Source organism: Electrona antarctica (assembly GCF_951216825.1).
Source record: "Electrona antarctica genome assembly, chromosome: 24".
Lineage (NCBI taxonomy): Eukaryota > Metazoa > Chordata > Actinopteri > Myctophiformes > Myctophidae > Electrona > Electrona antarctica.
The window spans coordinates 25,754,179-25,770,212 of record NC_136803.1 but is presented as its reverse complement, the minus strand read 5'-3'; the positions used below and the strand labels follow the sequence as shown (position 1 = coordinate 25,770,212).

At 43.2% G+C, this 16,034-nt stretch overlaps 1 protein-coding gene across 2 annotated transcripts in view; it reads left to right on the top strand.

The window, feature by feature from the left end:
- LOC306916981 (muscleblind-like protein 2a) overlaps positions 1–15,479 on the top strand; it is a 32,748-nt gene extending 17,269 nt beyond the window's left edge. The window contains exons 4-8 of one of the 2 annotated variants that reach the window (XM_079495089.1): positions 7,126–7,179; positions 7,806–7,956; positions 10,861–10,893; positions 13,816–13,907; positions 15,390–15,479. In XM_079495089.1, the coding sequence (XP_079351215.1) occupies positions 7,126–7,179; positions 7,806–7,956; positions 10,861–10,893; positions 13,816–13,907; positions 15,390–15,419 (360 nt within the window). In that variant the 3' untranslated portion in view covers positions 15,420–15,479. The remainder of the gene's footprint in view (positions 1–7,125; positions 7,180–7,805; positions 7,957–10,860; positions 10,894–13,815; positions 13,908–15,389) is intronic. The other variant, XM_079495090.1, reaches the window with a different exon arrangement.
- The last annotated feature ends 555 nt before the right edge of the window (positions 15,480–16,034 follow it).

Sequence of the window (16,034 nt, the reverse complement as noted above, 5' to 3'; positions counted from 1 at the left end):
CTCTTTTTTTTCCTTTCTCCCTTCCCCGTTGCACATGATGTACCGTGCGTACCGTAGCTGTCATCTTGCTTGTTCCCATCGCTGCTGCTGCCTGCTCACACCTTGCTCCCATTGGTGGAAAAAAAGTACTCAACTGTTTTTACTTAAGTAAAAGTATCAATGCTGCAATGTAGAAATACTCTGTTACAAGGAAAAAGTCCGGTATTCAAAATTTACTTGAGTGAAAGTACAAAGGCATTGGCATCACATTTTACTTAAATACCAAAAGTAATGAAGTACTCATTATGCAGAATGTCCCTTTTCAACTTTTCAAATGTATAATCTTGTTTTGACAATGGCAGATCCACAAGCTCACAATGCATCGTGAGCTTCAAATGTCCGAAATGTATATATAGGGCTTATGTGGTTAGCCACTGTGAGCCATTGATGCGTTTTGAAGATTGGCTATTTTCACTATTTTTGTGTGACACTTTTGTGTGTAGGCCATTAACCCATTTTGACCTGAGATCAGATTCTAAAAATGTCTTCTACATCCTGACAGTTTTCTGAAAAAGCTGTTTCTGTGTCAGTCGTTCTTCGATTTTTCAAAAATAGCAGACCTACAAGCTTGAGCTATGAGCTATGAGCTTGTAGATCTGCTATTTTTCAATAGCTGAAGCATAGCATAATGCTAACACCAAAAGGGGTTCCCGCCCAAAATGGGTTTTAACCTACGAAAGAAAACATAACGAGATGCAGTGGAGATGCAGTATGAAGTATGTACAGTACTGTACTGTACTGTACTGTACTGTACTGTACTGTACTGTACTGTACTGTACTGTACTGTACTGTACTGTACTGTACTGTACTGTACGACTTACTGTATCTCCACTCCATCTATCGTATCTATGAATGCACCACATCTCTGTACGTGTGTATGTAATCCACGTAACTCGAGAAGCGTTCGCCCGCACCCACTTCAAATTTGACACACGCGTTCCACTCCACACCACCACAGGGAGTGCAGTGCCCGACATTGAGTCGGTGGGATACACAGTTGTCCGGGAACGGCACAAAAGCCTCTGGACAGGGCCGAAATTAGCCAATTGATCACACCTGATCACCCCTAGATCTCTTGGCTGGCCTGTTCTGACATCACAATGGTGTTCTGTTATATGCATAGACTCCGTATTTGGGCATTCGTGACAAATAACATATATGGGCATAAAAGGGATAATCTACTAATAATAATAATAATAATAGTTGTTGCACTTAACTACGGAATCGTGCATTGCCCGTCAGTGTGTGTAGTCGGTCGGTTGGTTGGTCGGGGTGAGAGAGCACGTGACATCATCAGGGATGGAGATCCCTGATGTCATCAATATTAAGCCCATATAAGATCCCTGATGTCATCAATATTGGCCAGCAACTCTACATCTGACCTCAAACCCTTAGATCTCCATATATGGAGCTGACCTTTTCTGACATTCCATATGTTGATCCTTCCCCATCGATGTCTCGCTTTTGACTGATAACCTGTCCATTAAAACTCTAGACGGGCCCGCCCCAAAGTTATTAGTGCAGCCGTGCCCGGCAGCCGGCGGAAACTAGAGTTCTTAACCCATTCTGGGCGGCAACCCCTTTTGGTGTTTTAACTAAGCATTATGTTGTACTTTAGCTTAGGCTTGGGCAATATACCGATATTACCGTTTACCGCGATATTTTAAATCAATACCGATAATATCGCAGAGTATATAAATAATACCGAATACCGGTAATATCGCGGAGTATATAAAACACCACTCAATAATACCGAATACCGTCATAATACTAATATCGTAATTTTACCGTCATGTAAATATGAGAGGAGAGGAGAGGAGAGGGGAGGGGAGGGGAGGGGAAATTTTGACTGGAGAGGAGAGGAGAGGAGAGGGGAGGAGAGGGGAGGGGAGTGGAGTGGAGGGGAGGGGACATTTTGACTGGAGAGGAGAAAACCGATAATACCGATAATCGCGGTATTATTCACGTTATCAATATCGATATCAAAAAATCAATATCGCCCAAGCCTACTTTAGCTATTGAAAAATAGCAGATCTACAAGCTCATAGCGTGCCACTCGGTGGCGCGCTATGAGCTTGTAGATCTGCTATTTTTGAAAAATCGTGAAAATGTAGTGCAAATCTTTGAATATATATCTTTCAAGGCGAACGTTTTTAACCCATATCTTTTGTAGAATCATTCCCAGTTCAAAATGGGTTAACACAATCAGCGCCGGCTATTTCTTTCAAAATAGAAGCTCGGGGTGCCGGGCAGATATGGCAGCTTTTACACTGAAAGCCGGGGGCTTTTCCGTTCCGTACAAAAACCGGGAGGCATAATGTTGCTTGCTTACCTCGCTGTGACGACGCGACCTCGCCTTTGGCGTCTTACTGGTAATAATAATAAAACTCTATTTGTATAGCACCTTTCATGACATGAATTTCAGCTCATAGTGCTTTACAGAGCAAAGCATAAGACAAAACCTAGTGCCGTATGACTTTTCTCTATTCAAACCACACCACAAGTCAAAATCTATTATCCCTGGTCCCTACTCAAAGATCGAGGGACACAAGACTAGGTCAATTATATATGGCTGAATCACAAATTCAAATAAGTTCTTCTTCCTCACGTGGCCAAATCAGTCATGGCAGTGACTAAGCAGTTTAATGACTGTGACAGAGTAGCTGCGATTGCAGCCGCTGTAGAACCACCTTTATCAAGGTTGAGCAATTGCATGGCTAATTTCTCGCCTAAAATTCAGAAAGCTTTTTTTCTTTTTCTTTTTTTAATAGGTGAAATAGTGATTTATTTTCCCCTGACAAGCCTCTGTTGTTGTTCCAGCACAAGTTTTTCATCCCATAGCCTTTAGGTACAATCGATCTGTCATTGGCTAGTTTGTTGCTATAGGATAGGGTAGAGGCCAAAATAATAAACTACACCCCATACCCTGGAGGGACGATTGGTCTGTGATTGACTAGGTTGTTGTTGGGGCCAACTGAGGATAGACGATGCCATAGACTCAAGTCGCATTGTCCCATAGTCCAGGCACACTGTAGAATGAAAGGTAAATGAAAGACATCCTCAAGTGTGCTTGGGGCGCGGCAGTGTCCTCGAGTCACCCCGACCGTCGTGTTAAAAAGAAGCGAGAGCGAGTCCGACATGGTGGGATTTTTAAATTATGCAGCAGGAGACTGTCTGCGTCGCCAGGGTGCGTACCATTGTCCTCCTCACCGCCTCGTGTTTTCACCTCCCTCTGTTCCTACTTCATGACCCTGTTGTTAAACAGTGGGGGGGAAAGTAACTGGTATTTCCATATTTTAACTACTTTATACCAGTGGAGTTGTTAAGCAACTGGGCACTTATTTGGCCTGACATCAAAATTTTAAAAAACATCTTCTAAATCCTCCAGTTTTCTGAAATAAATATTTTCACGATTTTTCAAAAATAGCAGACCTACAAGCTCGTAGCGCGCCACTCGGTGGCGTGCTATGAGCTTCTAGATCTGCTATTTTTCAATAGCTAAATTATAACATAATGTTTAAAACACCAAAAGGGGTTCCCGCCCAAAATGGGTTAACTCTTGAGAGTTTAACATGAAACCAAGTGGGCACACTCTCAATACTTATGGTAAATAAATGGTACATTTATATAGCGCCCTTTTTATCCAAGGCACTTTACATTCACCCATTCATACACAGATGGCGGTGGAAAAACCATCTAAGGCACCACCCTGCTCATCGGGAGCATTTATTAGGGGTTCAGCGTCTTGCTCAAGGACACTACTTAACCCATTTTGGGCGGGAACCCCTTTTGGTGTTTTAAGTGGCGCTTAAGAGTGGCGCGCTACAAGCTTGTAGGTCTGCTATTTTTGAAAAATCGTGAAAATATTTATTTCAGAAAACTGGAGGATTTAGTTACATTTCGAGGTCAGGCCAAAATGGGTTAAATTAGTGTCAAGGGTTGAAAACAACTGCATCTCGGAGGCAAATGTTAACACGTTTTACTCCACTATAATTTGAAACATTTACTTACTACGGTAGATACTTTGTCGATTTAGATTAATATTACAAAACATTCACCACTTCAGCCCTATATATCCATATACAGTATATTGAAAAAAAGTCTATGTACAAGCTTGTATATTCTAGTCTAGAGCTTGTAGATCTGCTATATTTTCATACATTTTTGCATACAATTTGAAAACTTGTGAAATGAGACATTCTGCATAACAAGTACTTCTACTTTTTGATGCCGATATATACGTTTTACACTCGAGTAAGTTCTAAATACCGGACTTTTACTTGAGTATTTCTACACTGAGGTATTGATACTTTGAAAAAAATAATGATCTGACTTTTAGTTCCGACGCCGTCGTTAAGCAGTCATGAGCTATGGGGCCGAGACGGCGGGGTGAGCGAGAGGACATGGCTGTCATAACCAATGCTCTCTCGTCCTCCTCAGCCTTTTAAGCTGCCGCAGATGCTATCGCTAAATCCATAATTTACTTTAAGTTTATCGTTTCCTTTTTCTTTTCCTCGTACAAAAAAGTACACGCCTCGCCCCGAGTCAACGCCGGTCCCTAAATCAGATAAGACAACGAGATGGAAGCCGCAACGGGCTATATAAAAAAACGATCCTAGCTTTGAGATAAGGCCATCTGGGGTCATTATCTGTCACCTGTCACGCAACACAGACTCTGGCGTTTGTTCCTCATCGCTAGTCGAACGCCTTTATCGTTTTTTCGTTTCCGTTTTTGTTTGGTTTCCTTCACTCATGCCCCAATCCTGAGAATCTAGCAGTGAGTTGAACTAACCATACGTGTATATATATACACCAAAACTGTTGCTTTTCAGCACTCAAATTCAAACATGGCAAAAGTAGCAGATTGACTAGCTCAAGATATGTCGCTCCGCACTGTGTTTCCAGCTTGCAGATCTGCCACCTTTGATTCTTTTGTGTGACACTGTAGTATATGATAGTATAAGTAGGGCGTTCATTCACGAAAGAATAACACACACAAAGTTATAATATGGAGATGACGTTTTCCGCCTCCTTAACCCATTTAGGCCTGACGTCTAAAAAATAAATAAAAAGTCTTCTGAAAGAATATATATTCAAAGATTTGTGCCACATTTTCACGATTTTTCAAAAATAGCAGACCTACAAGCTCGTAGCGCGCCACCGAGTGGCGCGCTACGAGCTTGTAGATCTGCTATTTTTCAATAGCTAAAGTATAACATAATGCTTAGTTAAAACACCAAAAGGGGTTCCCGTTCAGAATGGGTTGAGCTTTATTTATGCCCCAACGCTGTCTGGAAATAATACGTTTTGACGGCAAGCAACAGCGTTCTGTGATGGGGTATAAAATAGTAGACTTTGCATTGTACTCTCTGCTGTACAATGTGATCTGTGCGAAAACGCGCACGCACACACACACACACACACAGCTGTGTGCCAGTGTCACACGCCAAAGACGGCCGATCTACAAGTTCAAAATGTGCCGTAATGCGATGCATCTCTCCAGGCTTTATTTTCGGGGATTTCGTTTTCTACATCCCCTCCTTTCACCAAATGCCGTTCATTCAATCATTCCAGACGCTAATAAATAACCAGTGAATAATAATACTCTAAATCCACCTAAAACTCGAATAGGACCGTTTCCTAATCATCCACTGGTCATTCTTAGGGCACGTTCGGAAATAGCACACTTAGCGATCCGTGCAATGACGATGGGATTCACAATGTCCCGTAACGTCGCAGCGTTGGTGGGACACGCGACCGTGACAGGGAAGGACGCGGGTTCGCTAACATACATGACTGCATAAGAGATAAGTGGTGTACAACCCAAGGCATTTCAACATGAGCCCTCTCATCATTCTCTGCAAGAGTTCAAAACCTTGCCCAGTGATCTCACATGTGAAGGGAGTGGGACGGGTAAAAATAGCCAGCCGCTCTCTCGATCGGAAAGGTTAATCGCACCCAATTTGTCATGGCCGCTCAGGTCACTGCTTAACCCATTTTGGGCGGGAACCCCTTTTGGTGTAAGCATTATGTTATGCTTTAGCTATTGAAAAATAGCAGATCTACAAGCTCATAGCGCGCCACCGAGTGGCGCGCTACGAGCTTGTAGGTCTGCTATTTTTGAAAAATCGAAGAACGACTGACATAGAAACAAGACATTTATAGAATCGTTCCCAGGTCAAAATGGTTTAAGAGGCCGATTCCAGCTCACGCCATAACCTATTTATCGAGAACTAGAAAATGGACCTCTTTAGCTTTGTAATTAAATGTGTTTATTTAGAGTTTTTAGTTTGGTCTGAATGCTCTGCTATGAATTCTTCAGATGACAGATCTCATACGGATGCCACGGAAAATGTGGGAAATTGGGAAATGCATAGATATACCGGAAAATGTATACAGTACGTTTCAGTAGGATGGGAAATCTACACATTTCCCGACTTGTGTCTAGATTTCCCAGAAGTCCGCGAAATGTGAATAAAGAAAAAGCAAATACCGGTAAGCATGCTGACACCGACGAGAATGCAGTCTCCACTCGGAAATATGCACATTTACCACTAAAGTTTGACTAAATCCATATATTTCCCATTTTCCCAAATTTTCCGTAACATATACACTACAGTATACATTGTTTTCACCATACTAAAGTCTGTTTATGGCGTAGATTATAAAGAAGTTGATGTACTTACAAGAAGTAGCTTACATTACTACTAAACAAAATGCTTTCCCAGTAGTTTTGAGTACATCATAGATTCCTGCTTTATATATTTTTTTAACCAAAGGATAAATGTAGATGCTTTTTATTTGCTTCTATACTAATTCAAAACAAGAAAGTAGCGTTTTAAAGTCAAACAAAACAAAAACTATTTTTTTGTTTCTGTGCATGCCTATTGTTTTGTATGTGGTATTTACTTGCATTCAGATTATTTTTTGTTTTTTTGTTTTTTCCCCCCTTTCTCACCTATACCCACAATGCAATGCTGTCTCCCCCCCATGACGCACCTACTGCTTGCTGTTACCTGTATGTTAATACGCTTGAACCCCATTGGCCCACTGCCATCATGTGCTCGCTGCCTGCTAATTACAAAGACTCAGTCGACTGCCAAAGCAATGAAGCGACCCCTCGACACATCAGTAGAACTGGTACTTTGACCTTTCACCTTTTTGGCTTTGCATGTACAGCTTCTTCTCGTAATTTTGTACTTTTTTGTGTAGCCACTCACACTGAAACAGTATAAGTTGTCTTGCTTTGTTTTGTTTTGTTTGTTTTTTTCTCGTTGAAGACCCGGATAATGCCGAACTTCGTGCTTCCGATCGTGCTGGCGGCGTCGCGCGCCAAAAATAGCTGACACGCAAGTTCGGAAGGAACGCCTAGAGCTATTTCCGGCGCGCGATTCCTTTGCACGTCGGAGCATGAAATAGGCTTCAATATGTCGTAATGTCAAGTGTATTGTTTACAGCATTCAATAACATCTGTTGTACGTAGTAGTACGTTGATTCTTAATTGACGACCAGTAGCCGTAATGTTAAATTCAAGCTATCGCTCTCTGTCGACACATTTACTTTGTCTTGCTACAGTAGTTCCGTAGATCTGTGTGATAGTTTACAGTTGTTTATTCTAACATTGTGCTGTGCATAGACGCAATACAAGTTGAACGTGTTTGTGTCGCAAGTCGCTTGGAGACGCCAGGCTAAAATGTCCTTCTTCTTTTTTTCTTTCGTCATTGCGATGTGAACCCTTTCTCCCTTTTCCCGGGGATTGAATGCAGGCGTTCCCCCACGGAGTCCTCCAGCCCTTACCAAAGAGACAAGCGCTCGAGAAGAGCAACGGGGCAAGCTCGCTCTTCAACCCCAGCATGCTGCACTACCAGCAGGCCCTGGCAAACGCGCAGCTGCAGCAGTCCGCCTACTTTCCCACAGGTAAACCAAACCATACGCACACACAACGCCGCGTTCATTCTCACTTAGTTTTAGTCGTAAGGGCCCTATTTTCGTCCAGCGCATCAGCTTCGGTACATCAGCACCCCGAGAGCGAGTGTGACTCATCTGGGCTGTGGGAAGTATTTCAAGTACAAACTGACAACCATAAAGGCCTATTCATAGTCTGGATTTTCGGTGGTGAGGTGAGCTGACCACCGGAGCTGAAATAACGTTGAGCGGTGGTGAGTAAAAACAGAGAGAAGGGCTGGAGCGGTGGCGGTGGTTTGCTCTTCACCGCGGCTCGTGACGTCATGTTGTAGTTCGGTGGTCACCTAACCACCGAAAATCCAGACTATGTATGAGCCTTACTGCCAAGCTACACCAGGCTTTTCTTGCACGTTTCTCGCGCGTTTTCTCCCGCGCGTGCGTTTAATTTAGGTCCAGTCCTATTTTAAAAAACGCACGCGTGGGCCGATAAAAGCCTGGTGTAGCTTGGCCGTTAAGGCTGAGCGCGATCAGACTCAGCCATTCCTTTTTACCGTCAAAGGCTGCAAAGCTCACAACATGTCGAATGTCGATGTCGATCGGCTAGTTGAACAATAAAAAAAATATCTAATTAGTAAAAAAAAAGTTTAGGGATACACTGACACAAATAGGGTCCTAAGTCTACATTTAATTTAGTAATTTAGTCATGCTTTAGTCATCGGAAATGTTTTAGTTTTAGTCTAGTTTGCTGTCGCACAAAAGTAACGGTATTGTATTGTTTTTTTGTGTTTTTTTTGTACATTTTACATGTGAATTTGAATCCTGAAAAGTAACAATTTTTGACATATGAGGTTCCCGCGCGACATCGGCCACATTTTCTGATGAACTAAACAGAAAGAAGGAGTAAGGATTTGTCCACAACGGTGCTGTCCTCGAAAGGGGCAAAGCATTAATTAACCCATTTTGACCTGAGATCAGATTCTAAAAACATCCTGACAGTTTTCTGAAAAAGCTATGTTTCTATGTCAGTGGTTCTTCGATTTTTCAAAAATAGTAGACCTACAAGCTGTAGATCTGCTATGTTTCTAGCTAGCTAAAGCATAACATAATGCTAACACCAAAAGGGGTTCCCGCCCAAAATGGGTTAAGCTGTAGTGGGGGGGGGGGATTGCAGTAAAAATTAATCATGCAATTAATGTATGCGCCCGCATGCACGGACACACACACACACACACACACACACACCCTGAACTCATATGACCCCTTCGAAATATCTCTCCGGCAGGTATAGAGAGAGGCATGTAGGACTTTTTCCACTCGCAGAGTGAATACAGTGTATTCTCTGTGGTCTTTCGAGGCAGAAATGGTTAATCCCTTATCTTTTCTCTGAGAGGAAAACGTAATAATTGTTGTACTAATCTATTCGCCGTGCCGTCTGGGCGGCGTTGTTCCTTATTGGACAACATAATGAACACTAAAAGGGCAAGCAGAGGAAAGTGTAAAAAAAAAAAAGGTTGGTGCTTTCCAACATGGTTAACTCATTCTATACCAGGCTAGTAAAATAATCATTTAATTCACCCAGTGCCAGTGATTTTCCATTCTTTCTTAGGTTTTAACCCATTTAGACCTGAGATCAGATTCTAAAAATGTCTTCTACATCCTGACAGTTTTCTGAAAAAGCTATGTTTCTATGTCAGTCGTTCTTCGATTTTTCAAAAATAGCTTGTAGGTCTGCTATTTTTCAATAGCTAAAGCATAACATAATGCTAACACCAAAAGGGGTTCCCGCCCAAAACTAACTAATGCCAGACTAGTAAAATAATCATTTAATTCACCCAGTGCTAGTGATTTTCCATTATTTCTTAGGTTTTAAGTAGTCACAGAATATTTATGTCCACTATGGTTGATCCCCCAACCGTTGATAATTACAGTTCCTTTCACTGGGTGAAAAAGAAAAGAAACATACCAACAAACCAAATTATATCTTCTACACTAGTCCCTCCCTAACATTTTAGTCTAGTTTTTATTCGTTGAAGATATTGTCAGGTTTTAGTCCACATGGCTTAGTTTTTATTTAGTTTTTCTCCGTGAAATAACAAATATTTGGTGTCATAGTTTTAGTCATGTGTGTTAGCTATCTGTCTAGTTGGCACCGCTGCAAACGACGGACAGAATACTGCCATATGACAACCTCTGAAATGATCGGAAGCTCAAGCCTCTGCAAATGATCTGTGGCATGTGTGACTCTTAATGTGCTTCTTGGGCAGTGTTTAATTCACCTTTCCGTATGAAGGTCAAAACCTTGATTTTCTGTCTCGCGCGCAAGCAGCACTTTGTACCGTCGCAGTCACTCGCCGGGAATCCTGCAAATTCTAAATCCCCCGTGGCGATTGACTGTGCAGAATGTCGCGATGGCATTTCCACGTAATTATTATGCAAAGTGGCTCCTCAAATCTATGGCACGTTTAAGCCTAAATTCTAGTCCTTTAGAATCCAAAGTACGACAAGGCGCTTACCGCACGTAACAACGTTCTGTCGGCTCGTAGTTCGTTGATACTTGCGGCAAAGCAACGGCGCCGTTGCGACAGAGTAAATAAACCTGTACACCACTACATTCTGACACCTGAAAGTGACTTACTGCACGGCTGCGGTGGCCAGCTTGTCTTATCTCGTTAATTAGCCATGCAGGCATGTGGTTCCCATTTGAGTTGAGAGAACGATCTGAACTTTTTCATTTATTTACCTCTCGTCCTGTCTAACCTTGTTTATGTTTGTTTTTGTTTCCTACTCGCACTTGATTAACCCGTATCTCATCCCTCTCTCTCTCTCTCTCTCTCTCTCTCTCCGTGTCCCTCTCTGTCTCTGTGTGTCTCTCTCTCTGTCTCTCTCTCTCTCTGTCCCCACTGCATGGTGACACAGGGTCAGTCTTGTGCATGACTCCTAGCAGCCTTGGTAGGTCACTCACTCACTACCTTTCCTTGTTATCTCTATCACGCTCTTAAATGTAAGGGGCGGGGGGGGGGGGGGGGGGGGGGTCCTGTGTGGATGACTGACATAAGCAGGTGACACAAAAATGTCCTGTTTTGAGGATTTCTATTTTCATTTTTTTTCCAATTGACACGCGTCTATTATTTCTTGAGGAGATGAGTCATGTGGCTGTGTGAGTCATAGCGTGCACGTGTATATGTGCACGCTCAGCCTGTGTCCTTTTTGTATCACCTGAACGATTGAATGGGTTTTATTTATTTTTTGCCGACCTACTCTTTTGCCCTACTTACATTCTCATGCTAATGTCCAGCTTTTTGTCAGACGTGGGTTTGAATGGCTCGAATAATGTATGGCTGCTCTCGGCCACACTGCACCTGTCCTGTAGACCAGTGGTTCCCAAACTTTTTAGGCCGTGACCGTGTGGGGGTCCCCGGGGAAGGGGGGGGGGGGGGAGTTCCAGACCCACAGGAACGTACCCAGGGTGCCGGCCCGATTCCGACGAGCCGCCCCGCGTCCAAAACGGTTGAGAAATGTACTGTACTGTACTGTACTGTACTGTACTGTACTGGCACACCCGAAATCACCATATATACAGTTACAATGTGCGTGTGTTTGTGTGTGTGTTGGGTACACACAGGCGCACAGTTGGTGAAAAACAACCATGACGTTTTCGTGCTCAGACGCACCCACCCAGCCACAAACACACCCACCCAGCCAGCCACACACATAGTCACTTAAGGAAGTGGTTGCAAAACTACTTAAGCATTTGTTTTCTAATTCATGGAATTTATTTGATAGTTCTTTCATTTCTTTCGTGAAATTGCTAGAATGGTGGGGGGAAAGGGGGGAGTCCCACACTTCACTTCCGTCTTCTCTTAAAAAACTTGTATCGATGTAACGTTTCGGTCACTCTGACCTTCATCGGGCATCTGACGAAAGTTATTTTTTAAATTGTTTTGAAATAATAATTAAAACAAATGTAGGAAACAAACAACAAACAAGCGAACTGCGAACTAAGGCCTCGCAATGCAAGGCGTTGAGTTTGTAGAACGGCCATTTTCACAATGTTTGGTCTTAGAGTGAAAGTGATTCAATTGTCACTTTAGAGAGTGTACACTGCTGTAGTGTACACTGCTGTATGTTGGTTTGTTTACTGTTGAGTGAGAAAACAATGTTGCACATTAAGCTAATAATCTGGGGACCCTCCAAAAATAATTTGGGAACCACTGCTGTTGACTACAAATTGTATGTATTCTTTTTCTTTTTTTTTCCTTCTTTTTTCCCCCCCGACTGAAACGGTTTCCCAGAGAAAGGACTTGGAGAAAATGTGCTAAAATGTCTGCCTCGTTATCTGACCACCTCCCAGCCCCCTCCCCGTTATTGTCAATGAACGTACCGTATACTCACCCCACACTGGGCGGAGGTAGACGCGCGCCAGCTCGCCATGACATCCCGCACAGCGTTCCAATATGCGTTTCCAGTCATGGCAGCGAAAATAGGAAGGCAGTTCGCAAAACACTGGTCTGTAGCTCCCGCAACATTCTAAATCCTACACGGCTTGTGCTTATAACCACGACCCACTTCTGTGGCCAACATGGAAGTGCCTCTCGCCTACAACAACTGCAGACTAGTTTTTGGGCCGATTTAAAAGTATAGTTTCTGACCGCGACGGAGGCACACAACTACTCCTTTAACAACATTTTATGAGTTAGCTCTGTGTTTCTTTTTGCCAGACATAATGCAATAACCTCCGGCGATGTTTGCTCATGTTAGCGTCCAACAGTCTTGAGCTCTGCAGTCATGCCGCAGCTGCTCCCCACCTACTGTACGATTAACACGTAATGACGTTTTCAAACTTCCCCAGACGTTAACCAGGTCTGACTGTCTCGTAATAGGCTCTATGCACACGGAATAACTCTGCCTACTTCCGGGCCCCCTTCCCTGCTTCCTTCAGAGGTGTTACCGATGATACTTAATTCATTTTTTCATTCAAGGACCTGAGTGTACAAATGAAACCAAATGTACATTTTTACACTCCCAGGGTTACACATCCGTGCGAAGCCATTTGGAACCCACTCAAGAACACTTTGAGACCCCACTGGTGTAACAGAGTGTTTCCAGTGAGCCAACACGCACAATATTAGCACCCTGACTCTGTTTGACCAGAATGGAACAGAGCCTTCATTAGCATCATCGGTAACACCTGTGAAGGAAGTGGGGAAGTATCATTGGTAACACCTGTGAAGGAAGTGGGGAAGTATCATTGGTAACACCTGTGAAGGAAGTGGGGAAGTATCATTGGTAACACCTGTGAACGAAGTAGGGAAGTATCATTGGTAACACCTGTGAAGGAAGTGGGGAAGGGGGGGGCCCAGAAGTAGGAAGAGTTATTCTTTGCGCATAGAGCCTATTGGCACATTTCATGTTTCTTCTCATCTCTGACTTCTCTGAAAAAAAATTAAAAATAAACGAACAAATGTCAAAAGTGATTTCCCATCTACATGAACTCACTTAAATGATTGTAACCAGCATTTCTCTTCTGGTTTTTTTCTGTTTTCGTTTTTTTATTTTTTTTATCTGATTTTAATTTATTCTCTCCGCCCCTACTTCCTTCCTTCCATCCTTCTCTTTGTCATTTTCTCTCGCTTTGCGTCCGCCGAACGGCTGCATGCCATCTTGCTGGCGTGTCACCCTAACGATGGCTTGCTGGCTCCTCCCCACACGCACACGCACGCACACAACACGCCAAACCTCGCACACACACAACACGCCACACCTGTCGCCCACGTTGTTGACCGCAAACGCCACACCCATACCTGTCCATTGCTTCTCACTTCCGCCCCCCCTCCCTCCCCCTCCTCTCTCCCCCTCCCCCTCCCACCAAAGTTCCAATGATGTACAGCGCTTCGCCTGCTACTGTCTCTGCAGCAACAACTCCTGCCGCCGCCGCGTATGCAGCAACAGCACCAGGCAATCAGGTTTGCTCCTTTTTATTTAAAAAAAAAACAAAGCTTTCTTCTTTTTTTTCTCGTAAGGCCTCGCACACACGGGAGCTCTGAATAAGTGCATGGCGTTTTAGCGGTGATTGCTAGGTAGGTATAGGTTAGTCCAGGGGTTCTCAACCCGTGGGTCGCGACCCCTCGGGGGGTCGCCAAATTATTTTAGGGGGTCCCCAAATTATTTTTTTTAAATTTTATTTTCACGATTTTTCAAAAATAGCAGACCTACAAGCTCGTAGGGCGCCACTCGGTGGCGCGCTATGAGCTTGTAGATCTGCTATTTTTCAATAGCTAAATTATAACAATGCTTAAAACACCAAAAGGGGTTCCCGCCCAAAATGGTTATTGTAGCAGTCAATTTATATTGGGGGTTGGGAGGGGGCGGGGCGGGGGTCCCGAGACATTGCCAAAGCATTTCCGGGGGTCCCCGGCCAAAAACGTTGAGAACCCCTGGGTTAGTCTCAAGACTCAAGTCTCACGCAATTTTCAAACTGCTTCCGTCATACCCAGGCGGCACAAGCATCCGCTTTTCTTTTTTAAACGACGAAGCCAATAAGGAAGTGCCGAATTCCCTGCAGTTCCCATTAATGGCCTGGCAGGTGTCGCTGTTTCCCCCACCCTGCTGGATGCAGAACAGTTACCACGCCGTTGATTACCATGGGGGATATGACCACACTTTATGCGTTTTTGTGAATTATGGTCCCATTGATTTTAACCCATTTATGCCTGACCTCGAAATCTTTAAAAATTATTCTAAATCCTTACAATTTTTCAAAAATAGCAGACCTACAAGCTCATAGCGCGCCACCGAGTGGCGCGCTATGAGCTTGTAGATCTGCTATTTTTCAATAGCTAAATTATAACATAATGTTTAAAACACCAAAAGGGGTTCCCGCCCAAAATGGGTTAAAATTGATGAAAAAGTAGGATATGTGTCTTCACCGAATGAAGAACCCGCCCTCGCTGCACTCCCAGCCAATGGCATTAGGGAGCAGAAATTCCACAAATAGGGGGGAGATGGTGTCGCAACGAAAAACCAGTGGTGGAAAAAGTACTCAATTTTGTTACTTAAGTAAAAGTATCAATACTGCAATATAGAAATACTCTGAATTCAAAATTTACTTGAGTAAAAGTACAAAGTTATTGGCATAAAAATGTACTTAAAGTACCAAAAGTAAAGGTACTCGACTCATTATGCAGAATGTCCCATTTAGGCATTTTGAAATGTATTAAAATCATTTGAAAATAGCCGATCTACAAGCTCAAAATGCGTCGCATTGCGAGCTTGTAGATCGGCTATTTCCAAAAGATTTGTATACATTTACTTTTGTTTGCACCACTGCAAAAAACATTGTTTCAAAGTTCATTCCATGGCAGTTAAAACATGTTTAGCTCTGCATAAGAATTTAAGGATGTTAATATGTTTATAACGCTTACAAGAAGAGTTCCTATCTGCTACAGTCATGGAGTACATTGTTGGGACTGATCTGACGGGAATAACAACTTTTACTGACCTCCTGCTACGAGTAGAGAGGACAACAGCAACGTCAGGTAGGCTAATCACTATATATGCTCATTTATTAATGCCATTGGTGTCGCCCTTGCCGAATATGGACTATGTACTACAGAGCGTCGCAGTCCCGCCCCCTTTCATGATGACGCCAGGCCCAGGAAATGTATCCCAATGCATTTTTCCCATAGACATTTCAAAACGTATTTATTTAAAGACCTTTTAAGCGTGTACGAAGCCAACTCTTGTTGTGACAACACACACAATATGTTGGACCAAACAAATAATTACAAAGAAGAAAAATAACAAAAAAAGTGTTGTAACCTGCCGTTTGTTTGTTGTCATGATTTGTCACGACAAGAGTTGGCTTTGTCCGCGGCGTAAACGTCTTTCTGAAAAGTCTGAGGAAAATGAACGGGTCTCTCGAGGGGGCGGGACTGCGACGCTCTATAGCCATGCAATGTGTCGTGATGCTTGTGAATCGGCTGTCTTTGGAAAGCAACAGCAGCCGGATTCACTCGCGGATCGCGGGGGAACTCAGGGAGTGATTTTGTTATTTGTATTATTTTTTTTGAGTGGTGCAACCTGTGACTATG